An 18,810-nucleotide genomic window follows, 5' to 3' on the forward strand; every position below is an offset into this window, starting at 1 on the left:
TGAGAGAATGGTTTTTAAGTTAATGTACCAGAACTCTTAGTGGCAGTAGACTTTGTTTCTGGCTTCAGCTCCTCTATGTCCACTGCTTGGAGATCCTCGTTCTGCATTTCTGTTTCCATAGCTGTATCTTCAGGATCTCCCTCTTCATTTTCTTCGAGAGGCATAATAGGTTTCTCCTGCTCCTTGCTAGCTACGTCTGTACAAAGGCAACGTGAATCATTAAGGAGACAAGAATGAAAAAGTATAGTTACAAAAAACCTACATTCTGAGGCCACTACATATAATCTTTACTGATCTTCAAAAGAAATCATCTGGGCTTCTCTCTGAAACATTTGTTTTTATCTTTCACTGTTCTGTTCCACGTTGTGTCAAACAGCTATTCCTCTGAAAATCTGAAGACTAAACTTGAGTCATTACTTTGATAGAAAGCACTTTATTTAATTAAATTTAGTTTAGAGGAATATTTTCAAAGAATCATCAGTTTGATACAGAATAAGGAACCTGTTGCTTTACGCTGTATTTCGCAAGCATGGTAGCAATAAGGGCTTCAAAACAGAAAGAATTTTAAATAGGTTTAGAACGCTGGAATCCCACTTTTATGAGGAAGTTAAATATTTTCAAATACATTATCATTAGCCTGAACCTGATTACACCAGAGAACAACATTTATCATAGTGAAACAGTGTTGTCTTGCAAAGAAAGGATATTAAACATAACTGGAGGGAGGAGGGGTGAAGTACTGCAATAAAACTACAGTAAACAGGATCTTTGGGATTTGAATCTGGAATGACAACTCTTTACACACAGAAATACCAGCACATACCATAGGTCTGTGCATCGTAGCATTCAGAACTTTGTTTGATGTGTTCAAACGCATCAGCCTCCTCCACCTTTTGTTTAGACTGAGCTGTATTCTGCTTTGCTTCACTGCTGGATTCAATGGTTCTCAGTCGCTTGTGGACGCGCTCGTTGTGATCTCCCATTGAGCGCTCATTGTCTGCCTGACCAGGTTTCCTCTTGAAACTCTGGAAGAGAAAAATTACTACCATGAACTTCATGTGATGTGCAGCCAAATACAGATTAGAACATGACTTCTAACCAAGAGAAACTTTATAATAACCAGCAAACAGGTAGGGCTAAGTCATTCAAATTAGGTACAAAGCTTAAAAAAAAAACAAAACAAGAAATCAAGAAAAAGAAGATTTAAAAGGATCAAAGAATGAGATTAACCTGTGTATTCTTCATGCTTTGCTTTTCAGAAGCCATTCGGGCCATGCGTGTGGATTCATGGCCTTCTGATTGATTTGCGCTTGCAGCTCCACTTCCATATTCCTGAGAAACCAAAAAAATTGCAACTGTAACTCAGAAGGTTGCAGACAAACATCAGAAATCAAACTGAAACATTGTGCTGCCTTCTGGCATGAATGAAAAATGGCTCACAAATGCAAACTTTAATCTTGTGTAGGGCACAGAGACAGTTCCACAGACTACACAGAATTAGCCTAAACTGTGAACACACACTTTGTTGTCAGGAAGGCATCTTCATATATTTTTTTTTCCAGTTAACTTGTATGTTCTGAAAATTGAGTCCTGGACACAATTCTTAAAATATTGCAGCAGTTTTCTGATTACAGCTTAAAAACATACAAGTCCAGCGTTTCTAGCTCATACAATTCCATGTAGCTTACCTCTTTGGACTGGTCTCTTTCTGAAGCCTCTCCAGCTAGCTCTACAGCACTGTCACTCTGCAGGTTTTCTTGCCCAGTCTGCCCTTGTGTTTCATGCTCCATTCTCTCCTCAGACTCAGGGACCTGCTCATCCATCTCTGCGTTATCTTTATCCTCCTCTTGCTGAAATGAGATCAGTTTTATTTGAACGTTCTACAAAGCATGGGGAAGCAGAAAGCCAAAGCGGTAACAGGAACGTGGGTAAGAGAAATACACCAGTTTAGTAGTGAGGAGATCTCTCATCTTCCTAATGAGTTTTACTAACATCCACCGCAATATCAATTTTGTCACGAAATAACACAGAACACTGTCAGTCTCACATAGGGAAAAAAAAAAAACACACAAGCTTTTATTTATGACTCTGTACCTGAGGTTGAAGGCCTTGGTCGGCAGCAGGGATTCCCTTCTCTTTCTCCTCTTCAGCAGATTCATTTTTTTCCTCATTAGGCGGTTGTGATTCTTCCTCTTCTGCCTCCTCAGTGTTCCCAGTATTTTCTTCTTCTTGATCATCAGTATCTTTCTCCCCTTCATCTTCCTTTTCCTCTTTTTCTTCAGCAATGCCTTCTTCAGCAGGTTCTGCATCTTGATCGCCTCCTTCTGCCTCACTACTATTGTCTTCATTCTGACCTTCCGTATTCTCTGCCTCATTTAAATCAGCAGGTTTGTCATCTATTTCAAAAGCATTCTCTTCTTCTTCTGAATTTAAAAAAAAAAATCAGAAAGGTATACAAAACTTTCAGTAAAGTACAGAAACAGGGAATATTACCCATATGATCAGAACAAACCTAAGCAGGCTATCAAAAAATGGTAATAAAGAAAATGATGACATTTCCGTACGTAGAATCTCAAGTTCTCTACAGCACATAGTTTCTTTAAGTGTTGCAATTAGTAGCTAACAATACAAAACAATGCATTCCCATTAACCAAGTTTAATATAATATTCTTGATGGTCAGTTGCCTTTCAGTGCAAATGCTTTCAGGTATCAGAAAAAAAATCTGAAAATACAAAAGTAACTGAAGAATGAAACAGGGAGCTTCTAGAATGAGGATTTAACAATTAGATCACAGGAAAAAGACTTTTCCACAGTGTGCATTAAAGGTAAGCAAAGAAAAATGCTGCAATGTTATGTTTTGATCTGCATTTGGTATTTTGGTTTATTTTAATATGCAGAAATGAAATTCTAACTTTTTGTTATACAGAATTCTACCACCACCACCCTTCTACTCGACAGAAAAACAAAGCTTGCTGTCTGACTCTCCCCTCGCTATTTCCACTCAGTTTTCAGCTGGGAACCTTCAGAAATTTTCAGCTATACCTTCACCCTCTTTCTCTTCATCACTCTTCTCATCATTCTCCAGGTTCAAGTTATCAGGAAGGTCTAAAGGTTCAACTTCAGGCTGCTTTTCCTGCTGGCCATGATAAGGATCTACTTCGTTTTCATCATACTCTCTCTGCAAGAAAAAGATGGGGAAAAAGAGACAGACTATATAGTAAGTGATGGAAAAGGCAAAGATGAGAAATAAGGTATAACTCAATTCTCTAGGACAGAAATATTGAACACAGTATTACATTCTGATCAATTAAAAATTAATTTCTAATGATACACAGTCACATGTATAATAGCAGGAAAGATTATTTTTTGCAACTGCATCTACTGTACTGGGTTTACACTGTGCAGTTTTGGCATCACAGAGGCTGCATGGGTAACCCCTGTGAGCGGAGCCCCATGTCAAAGCAGAGCTCCAGCTGCTCCAAAAGGGACCCACAGCTGCCAGAGCTGAACCACGAGTGATGCTGGGTGTGCTCTGGGAGAGCAGATTTCAGAAATAAAAAACTACTACATAACAGCAGCTGGGAGAGGGGAGAAATGGGAGAGAAGCAGCACTGCAGGCACCAGGGTCAGTGCAGGAGGAGTTCCAGGCACACAGCAGCAGCTCACTGCAGCCCTGGAGAGGCCCACAGAGGAGCAGGCCATCCCCTTGCAGCCCATTGGAATTACACAGAGTACATCTCCCTGCACAGCCACAGAGGAGCCCAAAGTGCAGCAGTGGATGTGGCTCAAAGGGCGTACAACCCATGGACAGCCCCCACAGGAGCAGCCCTGGGACACAACTGCAGACTGGGGCAGCAGTGCTGGAAGAGTGCTTGAAGGCTGGGCCCAATGGTACAGAGCTTTGCTGGAGCAGTGCTGGGAGAGCTGCAGCCTGTGGGAATCCCATGTGGGATCAGCTGGGTAAGAACTACATTGTGGGAGGGGCAGCAGGGCAGAGAGTGATCATGGAGAAGTGACAGAGACAAAGCATCATGGGCTGACCACAGCCCCCATTCCCTTATGCCCCTCATAGGGAGGAGGTAGGAGAGGGTGGGTAAGAGGACAGTGTTTTTAGTTTGTTTTTAGTTCTCACTGCTCTAGTCTGTTAATAACAGGCAATAAATTACATTAATTTCCCTGCAATTACTCTGTTTTGCCTGTGGTGGTAACTGGTGAGCTCCATATCCTTATCTCAATCCTTGAGGCTTTTTCCACTGTGTTTTGTCACCTTATCCCTTTGAGGAGGGGGAATGAGAGATGCAGTGGATTTCAGCTGCTCACCAAGGTGTAACTACCATCATCTATATACACTGGTATTTCTTTGAAACAGCATACTTGGTGCTCATAATACTATTTTCCTGAAAGACAGAATCTAAATGCTTGCAGACAGTAAATGCACTCTTGCATGCTATATAGAATCTTCAGGGATACGATAGGCAGATTTTTGGGATGAGTCCACTGAATGCTTCCGTTGCTACTCACAACAGATCGAGGACTTTCTAGCTTTCTCCATCAAAATGGCAATTCAGTGTAAAGCCTGTTTTGGAAGCCATTACACATTCAGGTTAGTGCAACTAAAATCATTCTTGGGCTACACCTCAGAAAATACACATATAATGATACAGTGTGGTCAATTATTGACTCTGAAATGAACTACTCAGAAACAACACGGTTTAGCAACAATTTACTTCCTGTAGTCCACATAATTTTTACCTCATCTATTTGCTCACGGATTTTCTCTTTGTTTTCATCGTCTTCTGTTTGATTCTCTGTTTCTTCATCCTTGGGAGGCTCTTTTTTATTATCTTTGTTTCCTGTACCCAAATTGTCATCTTTTGCAACAAGCTCTGAATCTTCCTATTAAACAAAAAATTGAAAGAAACCTCAATTATGCTACCTGCTTCCCAACATCTGAATAAACAAGACATCAATTCCTAATAAAAAGACAACACTAAATAATTTTGGACATACTCAAATGATCCCTTTCCAAGACCAAAGAGCCCACTATGTAAGGGAATTCATTGTCTAGGTCATAAGAGAATTTAATTCCCTTGATACTCTTTTTCCTATCACTTTTTTCCTTACCTCATCCATCCCTGGCCCAGTTTCTTCTGCTTTACTACTGGCATCTTCATCATCATCATCATCATCTTCATCCCCCCAAAGCCTCTCATCCAGTTTATCATCAGCTTCAGCATTATCGAGATCTCCCATCTGCTTATCCAGCTCTTCCTCTTCATCGGATTTTTCATCATTTTCTGTGTATAGTTCAGGATATGTCTCAGTACAGAGAAGATAAAGCAAACAAACAAGCAGTCACGTTTCACACCTGAAATTCATCACCCTATGGACTTAATGGAGCAATGCAGAACAAGACATGCATGCACTGACACCCAGAAGAGCAGGGATGTAACGAGATACTTCAGCGTGCTCTCTTGGACAGACAGACAGACACAACATTCTTGTAACAAGTGGCAAATGCTAAAAATGTGGATTATTTTAATTCTCCAATCCTTACCCTCTCCCACTTCCTTTTTCCAAATGTTTTGGCATTATAGGGTGAGGAATGGTCCATTTCACTTCACTAGTTTCAGAATGTCCTTTCTTGTGCTGCAGAGCTTATTCTTGGCACTTCTCAGATTTTTTGAGCAGATTAATGCTACTCTAGTTTGTAAGTCATGTTAGTAGCAGATGTTCAAGGTGTTACCCTCTGAAGTGCAAGAAGTGCTACCTTTTGGACTACTAGCAAATTGAAAAAGTAACATTTGGTAAAAGTGAATTATCGCCACTGCTTAAAAGTTAGCCATAACTTAAAATGTGACCAGGGAAGCTAACTACTGTCACCTTTTCTTTTGCAAGTGTTCTGCTGATCTTCAACAGATCCATAAAGTAAGTGACTAATTTTAACACTTGTCCAAGGGTCATCTTACAACAGGAAAAAGGAAACAGCTTCCTCTGATCCAAAACCTCCACAGAAGAGTTGAAGACTATCTTCAACTTCCTAGTGTTCAGATTAAGATTTCTTAATTTTCACATACAAATGGCACCACTCTTTTTTGGCTGAATGCTGACTTTTCAGCAGATGTATCAGTACATGAAAGTATCAACCACTGGACTGATCTATTATAATTCTTATAAGTTTGCCTTAGTGAAAGGATCAAACCTTTTTTCTCCTGTTCTCCATCATGCATTTTTCCTTCAAAGTCTTCTGACATTTCAATTGCATTGTCTTCTCCTTCAATATCTGGCTTAGAATCTTGATCCTCTTTTTCCTTCTCCTCACCCTTCTTAAAACTGTCTTCTATCTGAATTATTGGTAAAGACAAAAGTTACAATGAACCTAGCGTATATATTTAAGCTTACATGAAGTACTACAACAGTAACGTAGAAAGATAGAAGCTAACCTAGTTGGGAGACTGAAAGCAACTTACTTCACAGATATACTTTTTTTTAACCTGAAACATCTGATGCGTTTCATTTTTTTCCACAACATGGTTCTCTAGTTTTGATGGTCTTTGTGCACTCATAAAGCTGGGTTAAAGGAAAAATTATCATATCTATTCAAGAGAAGGAACTGTCCTGTTAGTAGGTAGCCTAACTATAACCTCACATAAGGTTATCTGTACTATCCTCTGGTCATTTTCAAGTTAGGTCCTCATTTCTCGAATGCAATTACTGATATTAAATATAAATTGTAACTGATGCAAACTGAAGTTAGCCAGCAAAGACCAGCTCAGAGCCGACTGGAACAACTATCTTGGGCCCTTTATGAGTGTTCTCCATTCAACATGACTTCCCAGAAAGCCATCAGAGGAATTTTTCCATGTCTCTCCCTAGTGCTTCTCAGACTGAAGGTCCAGGCAAACTCATGTTAACTACACTATACAACTTCTGATGTGAGCTGGCTCTCCACCCAAACACATCAAGCTAAAGCCTGGCATTTTCTATTACTCTGCATATTCCTCCCTAAAACCATTCAAACCCCCTACACAATATGTTCAGTAATATGGCTGAACTGACCTTCAACACTGACACAGAGCCAGCATAAATTACTTTTCATTCCTTAACATCAGCACAGGTAACGAAATCGCTCAGGAAAGAAATTCTAGTGAAACCAAACTTAACAGAAATAGCTAAAAGCTCTTGCGTTTGTATTTACAAGTAAACAGAAGCAGCCTTTCTTCAGCATTTAGTCTCAGTTTTATTTAAACTACTCCCACATTCCCCTTAACCCCTCTCCCAAAAAACACAACTTGCCTGATCTTCGCTTTCTATTTTGTCGCTCACATCCTTCTTGCCTTCCCCATCTCCAATACCACCTTCCTCATAATCATGAAACTGTGTTGCTCCCTCTCCAGCTTCATCTTCAAGTAATTCTTTTGGCAGACAAAACCCCTATAAAGGCAAACAGAAGACATTCTGTACCAGTAACTACATCTTTACCCAATTCTCACATAGAAACCAAGTGTATATATTAAGAATATGCTTTTCATACATCCACCTTTATCTCTAACAACTTACCTTTTGGGCAAGCTCTGTGAAAATACTAGTTAGAACAGAAAGCAGTTTTCCAGTACTCCGGTGAGATGACAGTGAAATAGTGAGGTAGAACAGAATAAGGTCTGAAAACTTGCAGAGCATGGGCATTAGACGCACCAGCAAATAGCAGGACTGGTTGAAGAACTGCAGTTAAAATAAATAAATAAATAAATAAATAAATAAATATCAAAGAACAGCTGTCAAACATGTTAATGTAATTACTGAGATGTACCTATCAGAGGGCTATGACAGACTGGAAACAGTCTGAAATATCAGTGGGCAGATTTAAACACAATATAAATTTCCTAGAGCTTTCTTTCACAAAAACTAACGTTTTTCCTTTTTATTAAAGGACCATCTGCATTTTACATTACAAAAGAGCATATCTACATTCAGTTATGTTCTTACACATACTTCTAGTTCTACAGTAATGAACAATAAGAAGTAATTTGGGTTAAACCACTACAGCTGATAATTCCGAATCACTGAGACCCCTGAGCCAAAAAGCTTTCAAGAAGAACAATTTTACCTTATGTTTATCTGAGGTGCAATTTTCTCCATAAGATTTCAGGCTCTCCATCAGTTCTGAAACCGCTGAAATTACTTTCTGTACATGCAAAGATTCCACATCAGCAGAAATATCTTCATCCAAAAGTTTAGTTAAATGCCCTGCTTTAATCATGTCCAATGAAGCTGTATCATCTTTGGTTGAAACACAGGGGGCAAAAAAAGAGATGGATGTCACAGTTGATATTTTAAAATGTTATACCAAGCAAACAAGAAATGTCCATGCTGCCTGTTCATGGGCACAACTATTGAAATGGAAATTTCCTTGGGTACCGTTATTTTTAGGGTCAAGTAGTTTAACCTCTCTCACTGCCCCTTCACTAAATTAACAATCTCACCTGTTTCCTCTGAAGGTTTTTCTTCCTCTTCACCTTTCTGTTTTCTCTCTACCAAACACTGGATGGCATACAGAACACCATGGATAACAGTTTCCACTTGAGCTGAGAAGCGCTCCACAAATTCTTCATCAGATTCTTTATTTCCTTTTGAATCATAACACAGACAGTTTAAAATAGACACACATTGAATTACTGGTTTATAAGTTTTCTTATGCAAGGAATATGATATGCATTTGCAGCTTGCACTAACAAACTCTTGCTAGTTCTGATTTACAACTATAACACAAGGACTGCTGGCACCAGAAACTAAAGGGAAAAGTATTACTGCACAATGTCAACTCAGACTAAATTTTCCCAGTTTGAATTTCATCGAGTGTTTGTGGATATCCAAATGAACACATGGAAACAGCAATGAATAAGCAATCTTCTGCAATAAAGCCTAGTGAATTCTTTCTATCTTTACCTGAACTACAGAATTGGTAGAGAATTGTCCTTACCACTACAGTTTGATGTGGAAGCAAGAAGCTGCTTTCTCCAAACTGTGAAGTCTGTAGATGTCCTATTAATTTCCTGTTGTATATACTTCAGGCTCTTTATTACAGCCATCTGATCTGCAGCTGGCTTCTCTTCCTCATCCAGGTGAAACAGGGACTCTACACCTTCTAACTGAGCTGACACTTCCAGCAGACAACTCATAGCTGATGTACAAACTTCAAAATCTCTCCTGCAACAAGACAGATTATAATACTGAGAGAAGAAAGAATGTCTCAGATTAAGACTCCAGCTTTTCTTCTGATATATATATATAGGCTGCCTTCAGGCCTCTTTTTAAATAAGTTTCTTCTATTAATTCACATTTGAACTCTACATCATTAACTAACTGAAGAGCAAAGGGGATGAAATCCCAAGGGACCAAAGACAACTGCAGAAGCTGAGAAGGACCCATCTTTTCCTGACTGCTCAGCGGACTGAGAGAAGATTGCATTCAGTTGTTTGGAAAGCCAGACACTGCAGTTTGAAAGAAAAACGAACAGAAACAAGCTTCAAGAACATTTAAACAATACCTTTTAAGATATGCTAAGGCAACCTTCAGGATGACTTTATACATCTAATATGAACATACATTTATGCATAAATTCCATTTATGCAGATGTAGAACTCACCAGGAATAGAACAAGGTCTCACACGGCTGTTGTCTTATTTTGTCCACTTCTGTTTTCATTGCCTTCACACGTGCCAGCATTGCTGCCAGTTGTGCAGACAGCTGCAACCACAGCTGATCCTTGTTTCGCATCCTGCATCCAGGAGGCAGTTGCTCACTTGTTACTGGAGACAGATATTTAAGTTCTGAGGGAATCCGCTCAGGTATTCCTGGGACAACATTTCCCAGCATTTCTTCAGGTCCTGAGCGGAGAAAAACGCTTCCTTTGACATCTGTCCTTTCACTGTCACTGCACTTCATTAGCTCTTCTGGTGGGCAGCACTGTATAAACCAAGACAGCTCCTCAAGAACCATCACACACTGCATGGAAAGTTGCTGCAGTTTGTCAGTCCAGTGTTGAAAACTATGTTGAGGAGGTAATGCTATGTTATATTCTTTGTCAGCACTCAATCTCTTGTCTATCTCTTGGATGCAACTCAGGAGGTTCCTGGTCAAGAAGAAAGAAAGAAGAAAACTGCATAAACCTCATAGCAACAGTTTTACATGATACCTCCCCCTTTTAAAAGCTCAAGCTTCAGACCAAGTTCATAGAAGTTCTAGGTAATACGAGAGCAGCAAAAGTCAAACTTCATCCAGGAAAAACTAAAAGGATTTCACATACATTTAAAAATTGATTGATTTTTTGCATGTTTAGTCACACCAGAAACAGGCCTTGGTGAGACTTTTCAGAGTCAACACCAACCATTTCAATAATCCTTAGACTCCAGTCCTGAGACTCATATGTTAGTTTTCCACTGTTATACAATAAAATGAGACTTGTGCATATGGAATTTGTTTTATTATTACTGCTGTTGCTTTATTATTATTTTAGTAATAACATAGTTAATGCAGTTTTTGCACCACTAATCTCCAGTACAGATTTCCTTCCCTGTACAAAGGAAAGTCTCTGACATAACTTCAAGTTTAACAGATGTCATTAGTGATGAGCAGAAATACACAGAACAGGGGAGTTTGCAGTGAAATAAAATGGGAGCAATTCCATCAAGTAATAAAGACTTCCTACCCACTTTTACAATGCCAACACATCCTATTATCTCCCAGCTTTCAAGAATGTTTCTTCTTGGGCAGTTGAGGTTTCTTCATTTTGGCCCAAAGGACAATCCAGATTGTTTATTTTGAAAATGAATAGAAATCAATTGAATATAGCCAAAATTAACTTAAGCCAATACCAAATGAGAAAGGTTCAATGGATTTAACAGTGCAATTAATCATAAATAATTACTTTATAGACTTAATGTCCACCTAACTTGTTTTTTCCATTATTTTGATTCCAACATGCCAGTTGCAATGATGGGATAAACAATATTTATTTCCCCATCCCAAATATACACTTCCTCCCCCTCCCCACATCTGGGCTTAACTGAGAGGTGAAATGGAAAAGCAGGGGGAAGAATTTGTTTTTTACTGCATCATTTTCTGTCTTTCTTGAATGAAATAGCTTGCTGCCAATAACTGCGTAATGAGCACTTAAATAAGGCTGTAATGGTATAATGCAAAATACCTTAGTAAGACCCACTGCTCCATCAAGGCAGCAAGAGATTGTCTCTGTCTGACAAGCAACTGTAGGAGGTGTGCAGCAAACCCTTTGCATCTCTCCACACTACCTAGTCCAATATCCTAAAGAAAACAAACACGGAGAAACAGGAGGGAAGGGAGACAACGGTTTAATGAATAAGCAGATTAAGTGACAACAATGTGGGCTGTGCCTCCATTCCATTTCACTAAACAGAGTGAAAGGCTAAGGTTCAAGTGAGCAAGTATTAAAATGCAGACAAAGTACAGTTATTACTTTCCACTATCTTCAATCTTTTACACCTTTCATATATTCCCCACATAATTCCGATTTTCCAGTACATTCTACAAAAAGCAGTATTACACTGCACTTCCACTGCAGCCATTCCTATCAGGAATTGAGTTCAAAAAGTGACCTAATTAATACATAAATCCCAAGAGGAGAACCCAGAAGCTTAAATTTTTACATCCATAAACACTGCTACAATTAATTTCACCAGATTTACTGACAATTACTTTCATTCTTTTTAATTAAAGGACCCCGAATTCAAGTGTAGAATAAATGTTGATGATAAAAAGCAAAACAAATCCCAGATACGTTTCATTATTTATTCAACTATCAGTTGTAATATTTGCTATTTCACGCTGTAAGATGAAGCATAGTGAGAGGAAAAGCATCTGGAAGAGATCCCCATTTCCTGGAAAAGTGATACTGACTTGGCAGAACTCACCTGTTCCTTCTATCAATTTTACATCAATTTCTAAGCAAGGCAATGTTTTGTGCTATTCAGTTATTTCCAATGTATAAAATGCAACAGATGTTCCATGATCACTAATCCTGATTCTGTTCTCCTAATATGTTTTAATTCAGCTTCTGAGACACATCCTTCACGAAGAACCAGCAACAATTTGGGAACTGCTGGGATGGAAATACTGTACACTGCACAGATTGCTCACTAACAATCTGCTCATTCTATCGTTCATTCATTAAATAACACGTTTTAAAATGCTGAATTTAATATTTGTCCCCCAAATATTTTCTATCATATTAAAAAAAAAAAAAAAAAAGCTTTATCTCACATCACCCTTTTATTACTGGAAGATTCCAGTAAAAGCTAACAACAGTAGGATTCCTGTTTTTAGTTGCTTTACCTTGGCAGGGGCCAACAGTGCTGTCTGAAGTCGAGAGTGGCGTGCAAGCGAGCGATAGAAGTACTTCTGGCATCCATCCCAGGCAGAGGAAATCTCTGCCACAAACCTGACAGAGTACAAAACACTGGCATTAGAAAGGTAAGTAATTTCAGTACCTCAGCACACTAGAGCCACTAGGTCAGCTCCTCAACCTAAAAGATCTGCTTACAATTTGTTATTTTGTACATGTATTGGGCTCTCAATTCTCCATTTTTCCCCAACAAATATTTAAGTCATGAGAAATTATTATTATTTTTTAATAAACCTAAGGCAGAAACCAAATCTCTGAATAACATTTAGAGCTTAAACTGTGGATTTGTTTTTTTCAAATGCTGCTAAATTAATCTTGATAAGGAAGATTGTATTTTGGCCCTTACAGAACACATGATAAACTAAACGCCCAGATCTGAGCACTTGCTTCCTGAAAGACCAGAAAAACGTCTGAAGGAACATCTTCCATCTAGACAGGACTTTGCACAAATGTCCACTCTGAAAGTCCATGCATTTTCTCAAGAAATATGCCATTAGCCAGTGATGAAAACAAAACAAATGACGACTTAACCCTTGTGAACTGCAACTGATCTTTAAGTCATTAGCATCTACTCACTAATTATGTTAACAAACTGCCCCAAGCAAAGTTGGGCAACAGTGGGTTAACTGAATTCTTTGAACCAGTGAAAATGGTAGCGAAATTGTCTGAAGTGTAAATTAAAAACAATCCAACCCTAAAAAAAAAAAAAGAAACCAAAAAACAAACCCAAACCTCTCTAAGTTTTATGTGCCAGTACAGTACATACAGGACTTTCAAACAGAGAAAACAGAAGGGGACAAATGTAAATAAAGTAACATCCAAAAATTCCCATCTAAATCCACATGCAATAAATTCTAATAAGTACAGGACTCGTACAATGTAAGAGTCAAAAATTCTGCATACATACGTGGCATCCAGCTCACATATATTGCTCACGACAGCTAACGCACTACGTAAGTCCAGTGGATGTACACAGAGTATTTCATGACAGCCTTTGCAACGGGACCAAGAAAGCCCCTTTCGGTACGACAAGCCTGCAATGACAATTGAATACACCTTTTTATGCCCTCCTTCTTTCAAGTGAAGAAAATGTGAGTCAGGTAGCTGACACTAAGATGCAAAAACTCCAGTGTATGATTTTTTTCCTTATGCTTTGTAATCCTGACAAGCCTTTGAACATCTTCCAAGTTACATAAAATAATACATCATAGCTGAGCTATCTTCAGCTAAAGAACACAGCTGAAATAAGGTAAACATAGACTTGCATATATAAAAAGTTTGTGGTGGCAGATTAGAGAAAGAAAAGCCTTCAACCTGTGAGGCATGTGACAACGTGAAATAAAAGCTAAGAGAACAATTTACAGATATATACTTCTAAAACCTAACCTCTGCAGCCAGGATGTAGAGATTAAGTTGATACTGATTATTTTTTTTTGAGGTTCTTAAAATCACCACAGACTGAAAGCTGTGGCTTCCATGAGAAGCACTAAAAATGGTAAACTTTCTTCAAAAGGAAAATTAAAAAAAAAAAATTGGCAAAGCTCTGTTTGTTTCTACCTCTGGCTATGACTCGGTGGAATGCTGTCAGACAAGTGTTTTGCTGTTTCTGCTGTCAGACAACAAGATTGCTCGCCTTTGCTGGTTTCTAAACTGCTCAGTGATTGAGAACAGTTGATGATTTCAGTTTAATCGAAGGAAAAGACAACAATTAACAGCTTGAGTAGTTCCCTGACCTTACGACTACCAAGGGCAGCAATGGAGACTGAGCTTCTCAGAGGAGTTCCTACAGTGATTCCCATGAAGAGACCATTCATTCTCCACAGCTTAACTGCACCACTGCCAATCACTCAACTGAGAGATGGGGTCTCATTTAAAGAAGTTAATTTAACTTCAGTTCTGGATAAGAGAACAGGTATAGGACTTTCATCTTCCCTTTTGTGTATAAACCGGGCAGTGACTTCTGACTGGAGATAACGTAGATTTTTGCTTCAAAAAAGCAACTGCTTCACATACACTGAATGTACAAAGAAGACAAGGGGTATGAAAGGACTAGCACATCAGGAAGGGAAAGAGACTTACTTGCTTCTGTGCATTAATGGTTTGGTAACTTCGAGAACGTACTATTATTGTGCATTTACAGGTACTGGCAAAAATGTAAAATGCTTAATAACTTTATAGTGTTAAAGTAAGCACATTCCAAATCAAAGCTCACCTGTTTTAGCAAGGATTTTGAAGAGATCTGACAAAGCGCGTTGTTTTTGCATCTGAATATGCTTGGCCTCTGACTTCTGCTTCTCCTTATCTGCTGTCTGATCAAACGTTAAATTCTGCAGTTCAATTACAGAACCAATGATATCGCCTGCATGGAAGACAGACAGAATGATGAGAGATTTGAAATCAGCCATGGGAAGACAGTCTGTGAAGGCAACTACGTACCTACACATTTCCTGATTACACTCATGCTAAAACAGTCAACACTGACATGCAAATCATGAGTATCTAACCTGTGAACTGGTCAAGACTTTCCAGCAGACTTAAGAATGAATTACTCTCTGTAACTGTCACACACATTTTCTTCATTTTTTTGGTAAGTTTAGGCAGGCGATACTGAAGAGAATCTGCACGAAATGTAATAATATCCTGAAATCCTTCTGTTAGTGGCTGCTGAGGAAAATTAAGGAAAAAATCTAATTACACACATTTGATTGAGGCCGTCTTGTCAGTAGATTAACACAGAATAAACTGCTTCAAAAACAAGGGCAAAATTCCACATTCATTTGAAACTCAACTCCTGAAATCCCAGAATTCGCTCAACATGGTTCAGTATGGAATAGTTCAGTAATGAATACATGAGGAAACTTTTTGTAAACAAGGAGAAATCAATGCCAATTGCCAACTCTTGTCAATATCAGTATACCAGTAAAGAAGTAATAAACAGTTACAGACAATATACCAGTAACTTAAGAGATAAAATGTTCGACTGCTATCATCTCCAGGAGAGTGTAAATATTGTGCCAAGTCAATACTGAACATGTTTGTCTTTCCATGCTACACTTGCACCCACCTGCAGTTTCGTAAAACTGAACACGAAAAAAAGACCAACAAGTTGATGATACACTCAACAGACTTGGCATTTATGTAAGATTTTTCTCCATAAATCAGGGAAAAACAACATTTAGATGAGAACATACAGAGTAACCTTCCTACACTTAGGTTTAAGAATACAGTCACCTTGGCAGCATCTGTTCTAGCAGACAGAACTTTTCTTAGTGTGTTGTTTAGCTTCTGAACTTTAGCCTCTTTGTTCTCAGATTCCTCCTGCTGGTGCAAGCAGTCCAGCTGCTCTTCCTTACCAGTTTCCACCAAAGCAGGCCGACATGGCTCATTCAGAACAACTTCAAACTTCTTCATGAATTTAAAGAGAGTTCTAATTATCAAAAGAAAGCAGAACAGTCACTGAGTGATCTAATCCTGGCAATATCTCAGCTGCTAGAAATAAGCGTTTCCACTGCATTATGAGTAAAAGAAACATTTCTGCATTCAAATTTTAAGTCAAAGAAATCTACAAAGAAGGTTCCAAATACATTCATACATAAAATACTGCCATTTATTATGATCAGTCCCTAAATGGCTCCTTAATTTCACATTCTGAGTTACCTGCGAGTTTTTTCAACTGACTGTTTAATAGCCCAGAAGCTGACATCATTCCACTTCGAAATTTTCACAAATTCCTATTAAAAGAAATAATCAGTGGGATTATTTATACAAATGCAATGAAGTATTTGCATATAAAAATAATCTCTCAACTTGATCAGCTATGATGACCCAGCTGTCTTAAAATACATCTTCGTACACGCGCAGATTATTGCACAGCCGTCTTATGCTACAAGCCAGGTGCTTATGCATACTTAAATGTGAAAGCCAAAGGGTCTTCACTACTTGGTAGGAATCTCCGTGGCTAAACAAGACCGAACATTAATGACTTTCACCAACTCTGTGCCATAAAAATATCTTCTTGTCAATAAAAATGTGGAGTACAACATGGATTTCAATGTCCACCAGAGCCATTACACACAAATTCAAATACCCGCTCCACCACTGTTCCTCTAGTTAGTTCAACATATGGTCTGAGAGAAGTTTTCTCTTACCTTAAGTTCCTTTTCTATAGGTTGACGAAGTTCAGTGATTCTGGTCTCAACGCACTCTGAAAACTGCTTATAATAATTATAGAGATTCCACAGGATGCTGCACAGAACATCTGGAAAGGACAGACAACAAAAATCTTTCAAAACAGGATATTCTTCAGTATCAACAGCAGAAATGCAGCCTGGTTTTTCTTTTGTAATCATGAAGTTTGGTGAAAATAACAGACAAACAGTATTCTTTGTGAAGGCAAGAAAATGCAGCGTTAGCTCCTGTTGTATTTACGAGCTCTTAGCCACCTGTTTGGAAAGCCTGGAACATGACAGCCAGGTAAAGAATGCTCACCACGTTTAATGCTACCAATGCTTACCCTTTTCTGCTACCTGAGGCATCAGTAGGACATGGCAGTGGAAAACCAGCAAGGCTTGAAGTCGTGCACGAAACTCTCCTAGCGTAGATCCTTCAATGAAAGCCTGTAGCGTGTTGACCAGCATTTTTAGGCTCATCTGCTCAGTTTCTGAACATTCCACCAGAAATTTAAAAGGAGATGGAAGAAAACAGAATAAAACACCGCACGAAAACCGTAGACATGAAAACTTTGTGAACTTTCAACTAAACATCAGGCTTCTATTGGGCAAGTTTCAAAACAAAATAAAAGGTGATTCTAAATTAATAATGAATAAAACCAGCAAAAAATGTACTGGGAAAAAAAACCCAAAACAATAAAAAAAAGGAGACTGAATAAAGAGGTAGTAGTAAGACCAGATTAAGGAGGACAGCTACATGCCCAATTTCAGAGTAAACCAAGTACATGAAGAATACTTGATATTGAATTAACAGATTTTTTTTAGCTATCGTGAAAATCTACATGCTACAAATTAGCCACTATCAGTTCCTTACTGCCTCAAAATCAAGAGGGAAAAAGATCTTAGAAGAATCAAGCAGAGACTACAGTGCCTTCAGAGCATCACCTACAGGAGAAAACACTGGGAGATGTCAAAAAAGAACCCAGAGATCTGAATTTGTCGAGACAATACATAAATTACTAATGAGATTGGAAGAGCTCTGCCTTATGCCAGAGAATGCTATTTTCATCCTCACAACATCGTAACATTTTGGGGAGTTAGAGACTGACAGCAGTATTTTTTTTTTCCTCCTTTGCATAACTTGAACACCAGCAGACAGATTTGCAAGTAGAGAAGTATATGGACTGAAGGAACTATTTCTGCTTTACACAAAATACTAGAAGCATTTCAGTTAGGATGTGAGAAGTGCTGTGCACAGCTTAAAAAGTCAGATGCCTTTTTCAGCTGCAAGTGAAAGCTTTCTGTACTACAAATCCAATTAAAAATGTTTATATGTCCCTAACACACCATTAATGGGAACGTTTCTTTAGGATGCCTTTTACAGACAGCTTTTCCCTTAAAGTACGACTTACAATATTAACTCTATGCAACACAGGTGGCTTCAGAAAAAATGCCACGTCAAGCTCACTCCATATGGAAGGGGTTACACAGTCATGCAACTTTCTGCAGGGCAAAGGGAACAAAAACTACACCTGAAAGTGCATAGCTAAGCTCTGCCATTTTAGAGTTTAGTTATACATCTCTATTAACTAATGCAACTGTATCACATATTTGTGTAAGAGCAGCACTTACCTTCCATGTCAGCCTTGGTCTGTTCTTGCACATACTTCTCAATCATCTGATAGAGTGAGAACCAGTGCTTTGTGGATTTCTCTACGTGTTGCTTCATAATATTATCCAGACTTACTGACCAGCAACTGAAACCAATTAGTGGGGGAAGAGAAGGAAAAAATAGTAATTAAATAATCAAGATCATGAATCATATAGGCTCCAAAACACCACTCACTCTCTGTTTCTGCTAAACTAAAGGAAGACTTTGCAGATTGAGATAATCTGCATGTATGCTTAATGTACAAAATCAACTACTAAAGATCATGGTTTTGTCACTATTAAAATTATGAGAAAAAACAAAGGAGCCAGGAACTGTCAAATAAAACCAGTCAGAGCCAGGCTGAGAAGTTTTCTTTCACAAAATATGTGGTGGACTTGTAGAATTCCTGATCATGGCGTATTGTGGATGTAAAAATGTTACATGGTTTTAACAGGAGACTGGCTAATGATTTTTAAGCAAAATGTAATAGTGATTGTTAAAGTGACAAAGCACTCAGCAACCCCAGGACAAAAACAGGAGAAGGCTGGGA

The 18,810-nt window shown here is 38.5% G+C and overlaps 1 protein-coding gene across 2 annotated transcripts in view; it reads right to left on the bottom strand.

Annotated features, from left to right (window-relative positions):
- Nucleotides 1-18,810, bottom strand: part of MDN1 (midasin AAA ATPase 1) — a 93,264-nt gene that overhangs the window by 10,957 nt on the left and 63,497 nt on the right. The window contains exons 69-93 of one of the 2 annotated variants that reach the window (XM_042877837.1): nucleotides 18,242-18,366; nucleotides 16,954-17,100; nucleotides 16,589-16,698; nucleotides 16,098-16,171; nucleotides 15,672-15,867; nucleotides 14,945-15,101; nucleotides 14,653-14,799; nucleotides 13,348-13,474; nucleotides 12,371-12,476; nucleotides 11,208-11,323; nucleotides 9,648-10,133; nucleotides 8,982-9,208; nucleotides 8,485-8,628; nucleotides 8,109-8,281; nucleotides 7,562-7,723; nucleotides 7,298-7,435; nucleotides 6,204-6,345; nucleotides 5,126-5,298; nucleotides 4,754-4,897; nucleotides 3,044-3,179; nucleotides 2,095-2,423; nucleotides 1,689-1,850; nucleotides 1,231-1,332; nucleotides 824-1,025; nucleotides 29-196 (exon numbers count right to left, since the gene is read on the bottom strand). In XM_042877837.1, the coding sequence (XP_042733771.1) occupies nucleotides 29-196; nucleotides 824-1,025; nucleotides 1,231-1,332; nucleotides 1,689-1,850; nucleotides 2,095-2,423; nucleotides 3,044-3,179; nucleotides 4,754-4,897; nucleotides 5,126-5,298; nucleotides 6,204-6,345; nucleotides 7,298-7,435; nucleotides 7,562-7,723; nucleotides 8,109-8,281; nucleotides 8,485-8,628; nucleotides 8,982-9,208; nucleotides 9,648-10,133; nucleotides 11,208-11,323; nucleotides 12,371-12,476; nucleotides 13,348-13,474; nucleotides 14,653-14,799; nucleotides 14,945-15,101; nucleotides 15,672-15,867; nucleotides 16,098-16,171; nucleotides 16,589-16,698; nucleotides 16,954-17,100; nucleotides 18,242-18,366 (4,193 nt within the window). Of the gene's footprint in view, nucleotides 1-28; nucleotides 197-823; nucleotides 1,026-1,230; nucleotides 1,333-1,688; nucleotides 1,851-2,094; nucleotides 2,424-3,043; nucleotides 3,180-4,753; nucleotides 4,898-5,125; nucleotides 5,299-6,203; nucleotides 6,346-7,297; nucleotides 7,436-7,561; nucleotides 7,724-8,108; nucleotides 8,282-8,484; nucleotides 8,629-8,981; nucleotides 9,209-9,647; nucleotides 10,134-11,207; nucleotides 11,324-12,370; nucleotides 12,477-13,347; nucleotides 13,475-14,652; nucleotides 14,800-14,944; nucleotides 15,105-15,671; nucleotides 15,868-16,097; nucleotides 16,172-16,588; nucleotides 16,699-16,953; nucleotides 17,101-18,241; nucleotides 18,367-18,810 lie in introns of both variants that reach the window. The other variant, XM_042877828.1, reaches the window with a different exon arrangement.

Source organism: Lagopus leucura, unplaced genomic scaffold (assembly GCF_019238085.1).
Source record: "Lagopus leucura isolate 7727_CA_CO unplaced genomic scaffold, USGS_WTPT01 Super-Scaffold_73, whole genome shotgun sequence".
NCBI classification, from domain to species: domain Eukaryota; kingdom Metazoa; phylum Chordata; class Aves; order Galliformes; family Phasianidae; genus Lagopus; species Lagopus leucura.